This window comes from Arvicola amphibius, chromosome X, assembly GCF_903992535.2.
Source record: "Arvicola amphibius chromosome X, mArvAmp1.2, whole genome shotgun sequence".
In the NCBI taxonomy this organism is placed as follows: Eukaryota; Metazoa; Chordata; class Mammalia; order Rodentia; family Cricetidae; genus Arvicola; species Arvicola amphibius.
Window position 1 is genome coordinate 56,844,220 of NC_052065.1, and position 16,734 is coordinate 56,860,953.

Genomic DNA, 16,734 nt, shown 5'->3' on the forward strand with positions numbered 1-16,734 from the left:
AGAACTCTACTGCTGAGCTATATCCACAAGAGGATGGTTTTAAATAATAGTGTTTTTTAAAAGTATTTTTTCAGTAACAAATGCTTTCTAAATCAAATCCTCATATTAAAGATAAGTTTTCAAGAGCTTGAGGTGGTGGCCAATGTCTATAATTTTAGCTTTCAGGAGACTGAGGCAGGATGATTGTATCTAGTTCCAGTCCAGCCTGGGCTACATAGTTAGTATATGTCTCAAAGACAAACAAAAAACATCGTATTAAACAGAAATCCTCTTAGACAAATTTCATCAATTATAAAAAGTCAAAATCCAATTGAAATAAACATACCTGAGGTAGAATTTTAAGGAGCTTGTGATTGTCTTAATGTCCCAGTCACTATTATGAAAATCGACATCTCCTGGGCATTTTGGATCTAAGGAAAACAAAACAAAATGAAACAAAAAATAATCTTCCAACAGATTTTACCTGTTACCTTTTTCTATAAGATGAGGTAAATTAATTAGTTACTCTAATACATTTTCAAGAGACCAAAACTTTACAAAAAGAAATCTTTTCACTTTAAAAAATCATCTTTTATTCTGTCTCAGTATGTAAGAAATTTGAAAATCATCACTTCTAGACACCCTATGAGAAAAAATGCTGAACAAACTGAACGACTCTAGATTACCAAATTTCGGAGATAGCAAGGAAACCTGCTGCTGCCAAGCTGAGAAGCACTCCCAGGCAGAAGCTCAAGAGCAGAAACGCCATGAAAACCATTCCTAGTCCAGGAAAAGCTAATCTGTAAATAAAAAAATTTGCTAAGACCCAATAAATATGAGTTTCAGAGTTACAAACTGAGTGGCCCAATCCCATCAGGGAATACCACCGGTTTGGGTTCCCTAGTAGATTTACCTTGAAAATGTTATCAGTTTTCCAGAGTAGAAAACTTAAGAAAAATCCCTTCATGAATTCAGGCTTCTAGTAAAGGTAGTAGAAAAGTAAGCCCATGCCAGGAGCTTTGGGGCATAACAGGAACTATTTTACCATACTCCAACTACTACAGTTTACCACAGTCCAAATGAAGCAGATATTGAAGAAAGCATTCAACTCCATATCCAATATGCCTCTCCTTTAAAGTAACACCAAAAATAAACTGAGAGGTGCTGAGAAAGGTCACAGCCAAGGGGGACAGTAGACAAAGAATCACAGAAGTTATGGAACACTTCCCCCTACCATGACACCTTACCACCGCATCCTTCTGCACAGCACCCATTCTGACTAAAAGAACAGCACAATTCACTAAGTTTCTATGGCAAACCAAAGCTAGAGGAAAGACAAAAACACAATTTAACCTGAGTCAAACGTAAAGCTCCATACTAAAGGTACATGCATCTCCGCTATCTTTTAATCTATTATTGTCATGCCCAGATTACAAAAAGTCAGAAAACACAGCTTAAAGATGCAGAAGCAACATAAAAACCACATTTTGACATATTTTGGAAATATGAACTCAGTAACTGGAAACACCTGTGATTAATGCTAAGGACTATACTCCACAAAAGTGGATAACATAAACGAAGAGATGGATAAATCAGTAGATTCAAAATCTAAAGAAGCATAAAACTAAATGCAAAAAAATCACAAAAACTCTAATAGGAAGAATGCCTTTAAAAACTGAACACAGCTCAGCAAAACATCAGTGAGTCTGAAGAAATGCCAATAGAAACTTCTAAAATGGAAATACAAACCAAAAAAAGCTCTAAAGCTATGAAAGGTATAATATACATGTGATAAGAATCATCATGATGATGCAACAGATAAAAGAGAGATTTTTTGATGTAGCTCAGTAGCACCATGCCTTTATTGTATCTGTAAGGCCTTGAGTTCAATTCCCAGTGGTGGTGGAAGACAGAAGGGAACAGGAAAGAAAAGGAAAAGAAATAAAGAACAGAAAAAAACTGAACAACTAAGAATTTCCCAAGACTAACAAAACCAATAAATGCCAAACCACAAATGCAGGAAGGAATCATTAGAAAACATCTCTCTCTCTCTCTCTCTCTCTCTCTCTCTCTCTCTCTCTCTCTCTCTCTCTCTCTCTGTGTGTGTGTGTGTGTGTGTGTGTGTGTGTGTGAGAGAGAGAGAGAGAGAGAGAGAGAGAGGCTGTTGAGAATGACTGGGAGGTGCCCAACCCCAATTAATAGAACTAATTGGTGCAGCCCTTACACCAAAGTCTATGTTGTTAAATGACAACATTCAGTGAAGTATGATTTAGACTTCTAGAAATTTCAACTGATATTGTAAACCAAAAACATCTATAAATGTACAACGTACAAAAATTAAACTTCCAGCAAACAAAACTCAACATAGTGAAGCCCTACAAAAGAATACAGGTTGGCTACTAGCTGTCTCTCTAGAGACTCAGTTTATAGATTCAAGAAGAGAACACCCAGAAAACAAGTAGGGCATAACAAATCTTTACCTAGATGTCAATTTCACCTTACTCCAGTCATAATGGCAAAGATCACAACTGACAGTAAAAGCTGGACAGGATATGGGGAAAAGGGGAACCCTCATTCGCTGTTGGTGGAATTGTAAACTGATCCATTCAACTCTGAAAATCAGTGTAAAGAATCCTCAAAAAGCTAAAAATAAACCTACTATATGATCCAGCTAAACCACACCTCAGCACATTCCCAAAGGACTCAACATTCTATTCCACAGACACTGACTCAGCCATGTTCATTGCTGCTCTATTCACAAGGAGGAAATGAAACAACCTAAATGTCCTTCAACTAAAAACTGGATGATAAAAACATGGCACATATATTACTATGGATACTATGCACGTGTAAAGAAAAATGCGACTTGCAAGTAAATGGATGGAACTATAAACTATCATACTGAGTGATGTAACCTAAGTCCAGAAAGACAAATGGTCACATCTGAGGTTCCTAACTCCAAATCTTCAGATGTGTGAGTAAATACATAATCCGGAGTAATTACAGAAATCAGAAAAGTTTAAAAACTAGTGTTACAGGTTAAGGAGCAATAATAGAAAAGTGAATATCGCCGTACAAGTGATCTGAGAGAGGAACGGGTCCAAAAGTAAGGATACAAATACAAGAGAACGAGGGAGGAAGGTAACCTAATAGCTAATAGCTTCCTATTTATTCCCTTAGGTATCGGAAAACGTCATAAGGTATCAGACTATTAACTATTTACCTAAAATACCTCTAACAAATATAAAACTCTGTATACAAATAAATATAGTTTAAATGGCAATGCTCCCCGAAGAGCCACAGACTATCCAAAACAAAACAAAAACTAAACAAAAAAAAAAAACCTAACACCAGGCATAAGAAGCCCTCTTTTGAGATTTCCATGAGATTCCCAAAACAGTAGATGCTACTGCTGTGATTGGTGACCTGACCCCAGAGGTGAAAGGTAATGCCCTATTGATAAAGGTACCATGTACTTCATACACAAGACTCAGAAGACCCAGAATGGATTTGTCCTAAAGGCCTCTTTCCCGTATATGCTTTTATGGTCCAAGAAGGAACCATGCATGCTTCCAAAGGAAGGAAACAACTAATAGTATTAACCAGGTATTATGTCTATGAACTACAACACTGCCCAGCATGTCAGGATAATTAACTTTGCAACAGTGGTTAAGTATACCTTGGTGGTAAGCAACAGCTCTCTAAACTTCAAGACCTATTCAACAAGAGGAACATCATGCCTGATAGGAGAAACCTGGTCAACTACCCAAGATGAGGAAAGTCACGGATCTTGGAGGAGAACCAACAACTACCACTTACTAAACTAACCTAGTCCCTGCCTTTCTAAATATTTGTCCTTATACACACAGAAAAGTGTTGGTCCTCACCCTTCATCAAGAAAAGTTCTCTTTGCAACAGATGGAGACCATTACAGAAACCACAATCAATCAAATTGCAGAGCTGTGCAGCCCACCCCTAAATGACACATCTACAACACAACTCCTACACCTAAGACTCAAGGATCAGTTTGGGAGAGGGAGGTGAATCAATTATAAGAGCTAAAGGAACAGGAAGTCTGCTATGAAAATTCATCTCCTTGAAATGTCAGGACAGCTGCACCTCAACAGTACAGCTACCTAAGTAACACTTGAACAAGGATGGCACAGGAGCCATGCTAATGGAAGACGGGATGCTCAGAAGGCCTCAACCCTAGCCAAAGAACTAAGAAAGGCTGGAAGTGGGACGAGAACACTAGCTGCTTTCCAATACCAAACGATCAGCCCCGAAAACATACATACATGCAACATTATAAAGACTGAGAAGGTTTATCTTACATATTTGTGTGTGTGTGTGTGTGTGTGTGTGTGTGTGTGTATGTCTGGGTAGATATGCACGTCTGTAACAATAAGTAAAAGGTTCTTAATTTGAAAGGGAGTGAAGAGATAAATGGAAAGGATTATAGCAGCAAAGAGAAGGGGGAATGCTGTAATTATAATCTATCTCGCTTTGTGTGTGTGTGTGTGTGTGTGTGTGTGTGTATTAAAAATAATAGTGGTCAAATGGAAATGGCACAATTTTTAAAACTCCAAATGAATTCGTCACCGCCCTTAGTATCTATTCTCTCGCAACGATCTTTTTGTTATATCAAATTTAAATTGCTTAGTTTCTCCGAATTTGTGGGTGGATAACTCTGTGTTCTCTTATCTTTTGAACACTCAGCATGGAACAAACTTTCTGAGTAAGTTTATGAAGTTCACTTACAGATAAGTTTCTATGCTCTGGATTAAAATTTGAAAGATCCCTTTTACTAAGGAAATCTGTGCTCTTCAGAAAAATTCTGGAACTTTCAAGTCTACCTCAGTAAATAAGAAGATAATTGTTTTATTTGGTTTTTCTTTGGTTTTGAGACATGATTTCTCTATGTGGTCTTGGCTGTCCCAGAACTCCCAATGCAGACCAGACTGGCGTTAAACTCAGAGACCTGCCTGCCTCTGCCTCCGAAGGGCCGGGAGTAAAGGTGTGTGCCACTATGCTTGGCTAGGAATAAGATATTTTAATATTCTTTGATGTCACATCTTAGTTCTCACACATGACCTAACTGCAAGAAGGGCAAACTAACCAACTCGGGCTATCAATAGGAACTTTAAAAGCCATATGCTAATATTTATAGTAGCGTCTATGGTGGAATATGACATAGACTGGAATGATGCTCCAGAGCAAAGATATCAGAGCAAGGATTTCAGCCATACTCGGTGATAAAGGAAGAGAACTGAAGATGCTTAGGCCATAGAGGATCATAAAAACATACCAAGTAAGCCGGGCGGTGGTGGCACATGCCTTTAATCCCAGCACTCGGGAGGCAGAGGCAGGCGGATCTCTGTGAGTTCGAGACCAGCCTGGTCTACAAGAGCTAGTTCCAGGACAGGCTCCAAAGCCACAGAGAAACCCTGTCTCGAAAAACAAAAACAAAAAAAAAAAAAACATACCAAGTAACAACAAAATAAAAGTGAATTTCTTCAGCTGTGAAAAATGGTAACAAAGGCCTATCCACAGGCGAGTCCCCATGGCTAAGAGAGGATGCAGTCACTAGCAGAAAGGGTAAGAGATGAGCCAGTGCAAGTCACACTGAGACTATCTGAAAGAAAAATGATGCCAAGAGAATTACTTTTTATCAATAGCTATTAGAAAGTAATAATAATTTCCAGATATATAATTTTGACAGCATAAGAACACAGCCCCAGACAGAGTTACAACATGACAGAATTGCTTAATATTACATTATTTTATGAAACTTTCAGTGTAGTTAGAAGGTTTTTTTTTTCCTGGAGACAAGCACCATGTTAATATAGCTTCATTCTATGGGGGTAATCACCTAGGCCAACTAGAAAGAAGCTAACAAAGCAGGCCAGAGATCATTGTTCCAAGGAAGCTCTCCTTGCAAAATGGACCCTGGGAACTCGGAATTTGCAAGGGTCCCCAACATTGTGAGAATCCACAAAGTGGCTCCTTCACTGGGTCTGGGTTTCATGTACAGTACAGTTTATGCTGAGAACCTGCTTTTATTTTGAGGCTGTACAGTTTGGGTATGTGCTGGGCAGAAGTGGCTTTCATAGCCTGCCCTGATAAAAAGACTTAGCAAATAACTTTCTGGCTATCAAACCATGCAAAGCATGTGAAATCAGTATGTGTCTATCACAACTGATACTAGAGGAACTGTCTGGGTCTTGGGTACCTCTCCTAGAAGAAGGTTCCTGGAAGCTTGTGCCTTTTCTTCTTCTGGATTCTACCACACACGTTTCCTGTTTTCCAATTTTCCTTTGTCTTTTGACCATAATAAATTACAGCCACAAGAATAACTGTATGCTAAGCCTTGCTAGTTTCTCTATTTAACAAACCTGAAGGAGATATGGAGACCTTCAAGGTATATGAGAGACATATTTTCAGGAATTTGGTGAAGAAGAGATACAATTTCTTTTTAATCTTTCAGAAATTCAACTAACTAAGCATGTTCTAGTATAGGCAATGATGACTGTGTGTAATGTGCTAAAATCAACATTGAAATGACAAAGCACAGATATAGGAATTAAATATGAAAAATGTTTGCACAGATACACAGAAACTTATTATTAAATTATAGTTCCATTATTAAATGGAACTACAAGTTGGCATTTAAGCATTAAGATTTGGGAAATCAAAAAAAATCAAATTATAATTAAAGAAAAAACTAGGGTGAAACTCCAAGTTCATTAATCACAAACTCAGAATTCTGAACGTTTCCCTCTCTCATTGTGGTATCCAAACTGCATCAAGACTAACTTCATATCCCCTAGAAAGCACAGTTAAAATTGTGTTCATTGAGAAGAATAACATCATTAATGATATATTTATTCACCACATATTTAGTAGTTATTCTGTTCCAACCACTATTTCAAGAAGCTAAAAATATATAGTGAGTAAAATAAAATCTCTGCCCCGTGGAGGTTCAATACATGAATCATTTCATAATTCATAACTAAGTGGGTTCAAGGTTAACCTAAAAGCATGACAGCTTTGATCTTGGCACAAGACAGACAATGATTATGGAACATCATATTATTTATTAGAAAGGCACAATGCTTTCCAAGGTTCCTAACATAGTATCGAGATAGCCAGCAGCAAATCTGAGAACAGCCTTCCATGATGAATAGAAGTGGTCAACTGGATTATGAAATAATTAGATCTAATCAGAACAAGCTGAGTCTGTATATGAGGCCATGAAGCCACGAGGGGAATAGAAAAACTTAATTTAAGTATGATAGAAGACGGGGTCATAGAGCAGTAACTGTAATGTGTATATATTGTCAAGAAGTTATGCAATGACTTTGCAAAGGGAAGTAAATATATAAAGGTTGATGAAAACCAGCTTACATGTTGGTTAAAATCCAGATCACTCATCCTGAACTGCTATTGCATTAATAGCCTCCAGATACATATGGAATAGATTCCAACCTGTTGACATAGACACCTCATTTTCTACCACAGAGAATGCTAGCAAGGTGGTAAAGATGGTATCTTGGTCAGATTCAATCTACAAACATGTTTTATTTGACTTATGATAGGTGTCTCATTAATGTGTAAAATATTTCAAGTATAAAGAGAAAATCTTTCTTAAAGGCACCCAGCTAATGATAACTTCATAACCTATTTCTGCCAGATCATTCTGTTAAATGATATAATCTTTAATCATAAACTTAAAGAAGTTAACTACTATAATTAAATCGATCCAGTCTAGAGACCAACTCTCATCCACGCAGAGAGAGTCCCTATCAATAGTTACAGGAATTCAATACTGATGATTTGTGAGGTACACCACACATGCATGCACAATATTTTGTTTGTTTCAGGTCTTTAAACTGTTCCCAAATAGTAACAGAACATATGAATCCTTCTGAAACTTTCTTTCATTAGTCAAATTATGATTCTTGGATTTATACATGTTTTGATAACTCCTACTTATGTTCAGAGTTGGCAAATTACCACCCCTAAGCTAAAAATCAATTTGATTAAACTCCATGACTATCTAAAATGTTAACGTTTATAAATACAATTCGTGGTGCACTTTCCTGGAACCAGACATTTCTAAGCAACTCATTGTCTAAGTGAACTCTTATGCTTTTGACTTGAGCAACATTCCTCAGCAAGGAAATCCAAAGACCTATTTCCTCTACACTTGGCAAGAAAGATGAAAGGATTAGGACTATGACTATAGCTTGAATAAAAAGCAAGATTTTAAAGGAGATTGCCAGGAGACACTCAATGGAATGGGAGGCAGGAAAGTAACTGATTCAAAAATGCCAATGATGGAAGATAAGGACATGCAATGAGATTTGGGAAGTTAATATAAAACAAGAAGTTTCTATGGTAATATACAAGATATTCATCAGTGTGGCTATAGGACAAGGCCAATTCAGGCACCCTCTCCTCTGCTGCCCAAGGAACAAGCTGGGGACATCTCCTTGGATACCTGGGAACTCCTCTAGGGTCAAGTCTCCTGCCAACCCTAAAATGGCTCCCTTAATTAAGATATCTACTTCCCTGCTCCCACATCCACCCCTCCTTCATCCCAACCATCCTATTCCCTCAAGCTCTCCCCATCGTCCCCTTCTCCCTTCTCTCTCCCCATTTCCCCTTATCCCCACCCCACCCCCACCCCCGTGCTCCCAACCCTTGCCCGGCAATCTTATCTACTTCCAATATCCAGGAGGAGAACTATATGTTTTTCTTTGGGTTCACCTTCTTATTTAGCTTCTCTAGGATCACGAATTATAGGCTCAATTTCCTTTATTTATGGCTAGAATCCAGTTATGAGTGAGTACATACCATATTCCTCTTTTTGGGTCTGGGTTACCTCACTCAGTAAAGTGTTTTCTATTTCCATCCATTTGCATGCAAAATTCAAGATATCATTCATTTTTAGCACTGAGCAGAACTCTAAAGTGTATATGTGCCACACCTTCTTTATCCATTCTTCTATTGAGGGGCACCTAGGTTGTTTCCAGGTTCTGGCTATTACAAATAGTGCTGCTATGAATATAGTTGAACAAATGCTTTTGTAGTATGATTGGGCATCTCTTGGGTATATTCCCAAGAGTGGCGATGGATGGAGATAGAGACAGAGCCCCACATTGGAGCACTGGACTGAACTCCCAAGGTCCAAATGAGGAACAGAAGGAGGGAGAACATGAGCAAGGAAGTAAGGACTGAGAGGGGTGCCACTGAGACGGTGGGACAGATCTAGTGGGAGATTACCGAGGCCAGTTGGAATGGGACTGACTGATGGAGCATGTGATCAAACCGGACTCTCTGAATGTGGCTGACAGTGGAGGCTGACTGGGAAGCCAAGGACAATGGCGCTGGGCTTTGATTCTACTGCATGGATGGGCTTTGTGGGAGCCTTGTCAGTTTGGATGCTCACCTTCGTGGACCTGGGGGGAGCAGGGAGGACCTTGGACTTCCCATAGGGTAGGGAACCCTGACTGCTCTTTGGCCTAGAGAGGGAAGGGGAGGAGGAGTGAGGGGAGGGGAGGAATGTGGGAGGAGGGGAGGAGGTGGAAATTTTTAATAAAAATAAAATAAATAAAAATTAAAAAATGAAAAGAAATAAAACAAGAAGACTGGAATTACATTACTTGCAGGGAAATGGGTGGAACTTCCAATCATGTTAAGTGAAATAAGCCCCTCTTGAGTAAACATGTTTTCTCTTATGTGTGGCACACATACCATGAAAGCAGAAAAGGGACTCTCTGGAGAGAGAAGGCTGAGAAAGAGGAAAGGAGAAGGCAATGGGGGATAAAGACAAACTGTATATGTTTTCTCTCACATGCAGGAGTGCTATTTGAAGGAAGAAAGGAAGAACAGTGGGAGGGACAAAGAAAAAAACAATAGGATAATATGAGCTTTAAAATGACATCATGTATGAAAATCTCATGCTAAAACCCATTATTTTGTATGTTAACTGTTCTAGCTTGCTTTCTGTTTCTGTGATTAAAAATAAACACCCTCAATAACAGCAACTTGAGGGAAGAAGGGATTCATTTGGCTTATACTTCCAGTCCACAGTCTATCACTGAGGGAAGCCAGGACAGAAACCAAAGCAAGTGAGGAAGAAGAAACCATAGAGCAATGCTGCTGGCTAACTTGCTTACTCTACCTCGTGCTGAGATACCTTTCTTCTACAGCCTAGGCCCACCTCCCTAGGAACTAGTACCTGTCACACTGGGCTGGGCCCTACACATCTAGTGGCAATCAAGAAAATGTGCCACAGATATTGACCTAGGTCAATCCTCAGTTGAGGTTTCCCAGTTCATGATAACTTGACAATAAAACTAACCAGTACTCCTAGTAAATGGAGAACATGGAGCCTGAACTGGCCATCTGTAACCAGGCAAGGCACCCCAGGGTGGGTGGGACTAGGCACCAACCCAGCCACAAAACCTACAACCCACAACCTACCCTGCATGCCAGTTGTGCTGGGGCAGTGGTGGCTCAGAGCTTGTGGGAGTGGCCAATCAATGATTGGTCTTCTCATGAGGCCCACTCCATGAGAAGGAGCCCATGCCTGACACTGGCTGGAGGGCCAGGAACCAGATGCAGGACAGCCCAGAGACATAGAAAAGAACCAAATACAACCCAGCCAAAAAAAAATTTAAAAATTAATGAAATGATTCTGCTTTATTCATTAGGTCTGTGCCTGGCACAACTGCCATCAGAGAGGCCTCCTCCAGCAGCTGATGGGAGCAGCTACAGACACCCACAGCCAGACATTAGGCAGAGCTCAGAGAACCCCATAGAAGTAGGAGCCGGAGGGGTCGAGGACATCAGGAGAACAAGACCCACAAAATCAACTAACCAGGGCTCCTAGAGGCTCACAGAGACTGAAGTGACAATCACAGAGCCTGTGTGGGTCTGCACGAGGTCTCCTGCACACATGCTGGAGGTGTTTAGCTCAGGGGATTTGTATTCCTATCAGCAGAAGTATGTCTGACTCTTTAGCCTGCTTTGGGGATTCTTTTCTTCCTACTGGGATTTCTCGTCCAGCCTTGATACGAGGGTTTCTGCCTAGTCTTATTAAAGCTCATTATGCCATGTTTGGTTCATATCCCTGGGAGGCCTGCCCTTTTCTGAAGGGAAACAGAGGAGGAGTGGATCTGAGGGAGAGGGGAGGTGGGAGGAGGGACTGGGAAGAGAGGAAAGAGGGGAAACTATGGTTGGAATGTAATATATGAGAGAAGAATAAAGAAAAAGGAAAAAAAACTAACAAGTACATTAACTAAAACTAAGTAATTTTTTTTAAATGGAATAAAAAACACAGAAAGAATATTAAAGTTGCCCAACAAAGATGAAAAATGAAGATTTAGCACTAACTTGTCAAATCTGGTCTGTTCACCTTGCCCATACTGTCTATAGCTGTGTTTGGAATACTGGTTATTTTAATTTTTAGCCTACGAGGGTTATTATGTTCTCACTAGAAATCAAATGATTAAAGAAGTAACCATTCATTCCCATATTTACCCAAAAACTGCTTAACCAAATTAAAGGCCTAGACCAAGGTTGCTCCAGCACATAAGCGATTCATCAGTAATGGTCCATATGTAAGAAGGAAAATGAAAATTAAATGGAGTAACCTAGGACCTTAAAAAAGCCTTGGCTCCCTGATGGAATGAAGGAAAACAGGTTAATTCATTTAGATCGCATCATATAAAAGAAGACATTACAAAATCATTGTAAGGAGCACCTTCTTCTTAAGAATTTACTTAGCAAAGATAAAACTCTCAATAAAATACACAGTATGATGAGATAATAAGCAGAAATGTAGAGCTAAATTCCACTACACATAGTAGGTACAATATCTAGGTCACCTGATACTTTTTATAGTCTTCCTATAATGTGCTAATTTCTTTTTAAAATCCAAATAAAATAGGAATTCACTGCAGCTTATATAAGAATCATATCTAAATGAATGTCACAAATAAAAATTTTTAATGGTTTTGGAAGAGATTTGACTATTTTTATAGAGGAATAATTATAATAGAACACAAAAAGTTCCAAACACCCATGAAAGGCATAATGAGGCCCTGCAGCTACTTGGCACATTCCTCAAACTTAGGAAGACCATTGTGAAGAATAACAAAGCCATAGTTGAGAACTGTATGCTAAAGGTTCTGCCAAAATCACTCCAGAAAATAACTAACTCCTGGCACCTGCAGCTTCAGATTTCAAATTCATATAATTTAAATAATTGATTCATCAAAAAATATCGCTACATAGATTAACCTTTCCAAATCCCTTGTAAATACTCAAAATAACTATTATTATATTTTGAGTGGCAGACTCTAATGAACATGGCTCAGATCAATTCATGAGATGTTTGCCAAAGTTTTAACGAGTGTGCATTAAATTAACAATCAGATACATTATTCACAATAGTATGAAGCCATTTACCTGAAGGTTCAGATTTTTCTACATAGAACTTTTCTTACCATCATAGTCTTTCATATATGCCCTACTGCTTAAATTCCTGTTGAAAAAAATCTAAACTTGGAGAGAGAAGATATGCTAATAGCTAACAAGCACATAAAAAGATGCACAAAATCATAGACATAAAATTGTTCAGCTCCTGATGGTGGAGGAGGACTGAGAAACCAAGGACAACGGCAATGAACGTGAACTCTACAGCATGGACGGGCTCACTGTGAGCCTTGTCAGTTTGGTTGCTCACCTTCCTGGACTTAGGGGGAGCTGGGAGGACCTTGGACTTAACATAGTGAAGGGAACCCTGATGGCTCTTTGTCTTGGAGAGGGGTGGAGTGGGGGTATGGGTGGAAGGGAGGGGAGGGAAGGGGGAGGAGGAGGGAAGGAGATGAAAATCTTTAATAAAAAAATGAGGAAGAGGGAAAAAAAATTGTTCAGCTCCTATGCAAAGCACTACTAACAAGTCCTTTAAAAAGCAAAATACCAAGTTAGCATGTGACCCTGCAATTCAATTCCTAGATATACAGTGAAATGGGGGAGGAGAGCTAAGCAGGTAAAAATGCTTGCCTCACAAGCATGAGAATCTAAGTTCAAAGCTCCAGAAGCCACACAAAAGATGGGCGTAAACATATGTGCCTGTAATCCCAGAACTGTGGGAAGTGGATGGACACAGGAGGACTTCTGAACCTTGTTGTCTGGAAGTCTAGCTCCAAGTTCAATGAGAGAATGGGAATAAGGTAGAGTGACAGAGAAGGACACTAGACATCCTCTTCTGACATCCATGTGCACACTCACACAAATGGAAACATATATCTCACACATATACAGCACCCATACAATAATTAAATTTTCATGAAGTGAAACTAGGATGCAAATGAGTACACACACACTAGTAACAAGCACTGAAAGAGAGAAACAGCTCAAGTGTTTATCATGGATGTGTCGATTCAAAACCACAGCTCTCACCTCAAAAGAAATAAGAAACAGTTTATTCTGGAGTGAAATATCAATGACCACAGACCAAGAATATCAATTTTTGTTACCTTAAATGCTAAGTTACAACATGGTAACATTTCCATAAAGTTACTGGAATAACACAACAGAGAGAGTCATAAATCGTCACACTTCAAATACACTGGAGGAAGCGTCAGGTGGCTGGGACATACCAAACAAGGGAACTCTTTTACAGCCCTCAGATGCTATCTGAGCACATTCTTAGCTTTTGAATTGGAGGAAGTTGACAGCTTACTAAGAATACATTTTAAAGGTTTTCGACAGTCACAAAGGTATTAGGTTAGATTTAGGGGTGGAAAATGAGTGTCTTTCAAAGGGACTAAAAATAGTCTAAGGTACTTTGACTTTGGTCGGCATTTGACCTTGTAGAATCTTCACAGCATACCCAGGCATTATTAGATCAATCATAAAATATGAAATACTAAGTATGTGAATAAGTACATGAAATTAATAAGCAATATTCTAAGTGAAAGGAAACTGTTATGCACCATTGTATAATTCATCTATATAAATCATCAGGTGTAGTGATATTTCATTTGTATTTTAATAAATAAAGCTTGCCTGAAGATTAGAGAGTAAAACAGCCCCAATGGTCAGCCTTACAGACCAGGCAGTGGTGACACATACCTTTAATCCCAGGATCCACGTTAGTTTCCATAGAAACCAGGTGGTAGTGGTGCACGCCTTTATAATCCCAGCCCTAGAGAGGATTATAAAATGGGAGGAGACAGTTCTCAGACAGAGTCTCATTCTGAGATACTGGGAGGCAGGATCACCATTTCGGACTGGGGTCGAGATAAGAGCTGGCCGTTTTGCTTTTTTGATCTTCAGGTTGAACCCCAACTTCTCTGAGTTTTTATTAATCATGCCACAATTAAGTTCTAAAATACTGAGACAAGACAAATCACAAGAGCAGAAATAAGACAAGCTTTGTAGCTCATATCCAGATTCTTAGCACGGGGTTGGCTTAGGTGGGAATACTGCCATGAATTCAAGGCAAGACCTGGCTTCCATAGAGAGACCCTGTCTAAAAACAACAAAAAAGTTAACAAAAAAGAAAAAGATGAATGGCTCTCAGGGAGAGGAAAAGGGCAAATTGTTCAACTGGTATGACACTGACTTCCAAGAGCAATGGAAAAGTTTTGAAATTAGATAGGCATGATGCCTAGAGAACATTGCTGTTGTGCTAAATGCTACTTAGCTGCTCACATTAAAAATGCTTAACATATGAATTTTATGTCAACAAGGAAGAATAAAATATTAACATATAACAGTCATTTTATAATTATTCTGAAGAGGTATTCAAAATATCTGGACATAATAGTAGCAGCTACTACAAATGTCACTGAACATTTTACTAATAGTTTACAATTAAAAGTAAATTCGGGTCCAGAAGTCCCTGACTGGAACTGGCATGAATTTGTCCCCCCTGAGGACTAGTTCTCATGGTACCAGAAAGCACTTATCACAAGTTTCCAAAGGAGGAAAGTATCTAATAGTCCTACACAGATATGACTCCTATGAACCACATAAAAGACCAGTATGGCACGGTAACCCTACGGGTGTTAACAGTGGCATATAATCCTTGGAAGTAACCAACAATTTTCTAATTGGACATGAGCCCTAGTTAAGAATAAGTAAATCATGCCCAGTCGTGGAAACTTAGAGCTAGTGAAGTCATGAAACTTGGAGGAGAATTTGCAACCACCGTTTTACTAAACCAATAACCCTTAACTACATTTTAGATATTTGTCCTTATATCCACATAAGTGAATATAAGTGGAGTTCCCATCCATCATCAAAGAAAATTCTATTTGCAAGAGGAGGAGACCATTACAGAAAACCACAACCAATCAACATGCAGAATTTTGGGGCCGACTTCCCATGAATTCTGCACCTAAGGATCATTGGGGACGAGGGGATTTTTTAACACATTGTTAAAAAAAAAAGCCAGAGTACCAGAAAATTTATTATGATTGTGTCACATAGTAATGTCAAAAGCTACACCCATAAAGTCTTACCAACATGAATGCCTACACATGATCTGAGCAAGGTCAACAGCAATAAACGTGCTAAAGTGAACAGGACAAAGGTCATAATGTCTCAACCTACACAAAGAACTACAGGCAACTATGGAATGTTGAGAGCAGGAAAAATAGTCTTCCCCAGGAAATAGCACACCAATTGGTTATCCAATACCAACTGTTCAGCCCTAAGAGCAAATATATGAGTAGCACCATACAGACTGAGCAACTTATATTAAGGACTATACATGTATATACATATATGCAAACAACAATTAATGAATGAAAAAAGAAGCCATGAATTTAAAAGAGACTAAGTGGGGTATGTGGAAGGGTTTGGAGGGAGTAAAGGGAAGGAATAAATGTTTTTAATTATATTACAATCTCAAAAATAAAAGAAATAATAAAAAAATAAATTGTTCAGTAGCATTAACAAGTGAGCCTTCACCAGGAAGTTTCAAAGAATCAAAGAGTATATTTGAACTTGAACTAGAAATGGTTTACTTACAACTAAAGAGGATGAACAGTAAAAACAGAATGATGATGCCAGGTACTGATGATGAAATGGATTCATAAATACAGGTAAATTTGGTGCATCAGCTAAGTTAAAAAAAACTACAATTTTGAAGCAATGATTATGAAAGCAAAACATTTAAAATCTAATTTTATCTAAATTACTTATTCAAGGTAAACTGAACAGTTGACAATATAAAGAATTTGGCTATAGTTTCTAATATTTCAAATTTACATGAAAGTTAAGAAACAGCCAAAGAATTCCTACTGTGCCCTTTAACATTATAAAAAATGTACAATTTCCTCATTTTCTCTGTGTAGTACATATTAACATGTAAACATACAATTATTTTGGGGTTTTGGGGGGGGATTTTTTTAGACAGTCTCATGTATGCCAGATTTGCCTATATAAGCTACATAGCCAACAATGATCTTGAACCTGTGATTCTCCTGCTTCTATCTTCACATACTGGGATTATACACATGGACTGCTATATTCCACTGCACACAGTATTTTTGACATAAAGTATTACTATATAGCCCAGTATAACTTCAAGATCATAGGCCACATCTCAGATTCTTAAATTCTGCGATTATAGACATGTGCTATCATACCCACAACAAATATTTTTTCCTGATAATGTATTGCAGACATTATAATCACTGTCCTCCTAAATATTTTAGTGTGCATTCC

The 16,734-nt window shown here is 38.5% G+C and overlaps 1 protein-coding gene across 1 annotated transcript in view; it reads right to left on the reverse strand.

Annotated features, from left to right (window-relative positions):
- Ophn1 (oligophrenin 1) overlaps positions 1 to 16,734 on the reverse strand; it is a 338,469-nt gene that overhangs the window by 72,204 nt on the left and 249,531 nt on the right. The window contains 1 exon segment of the mRNA XM_042054391.1: positions 326 to 410. Coding sequence (XP_041910325.1) covers positions 326 to 410 — 85 coding nt within the window.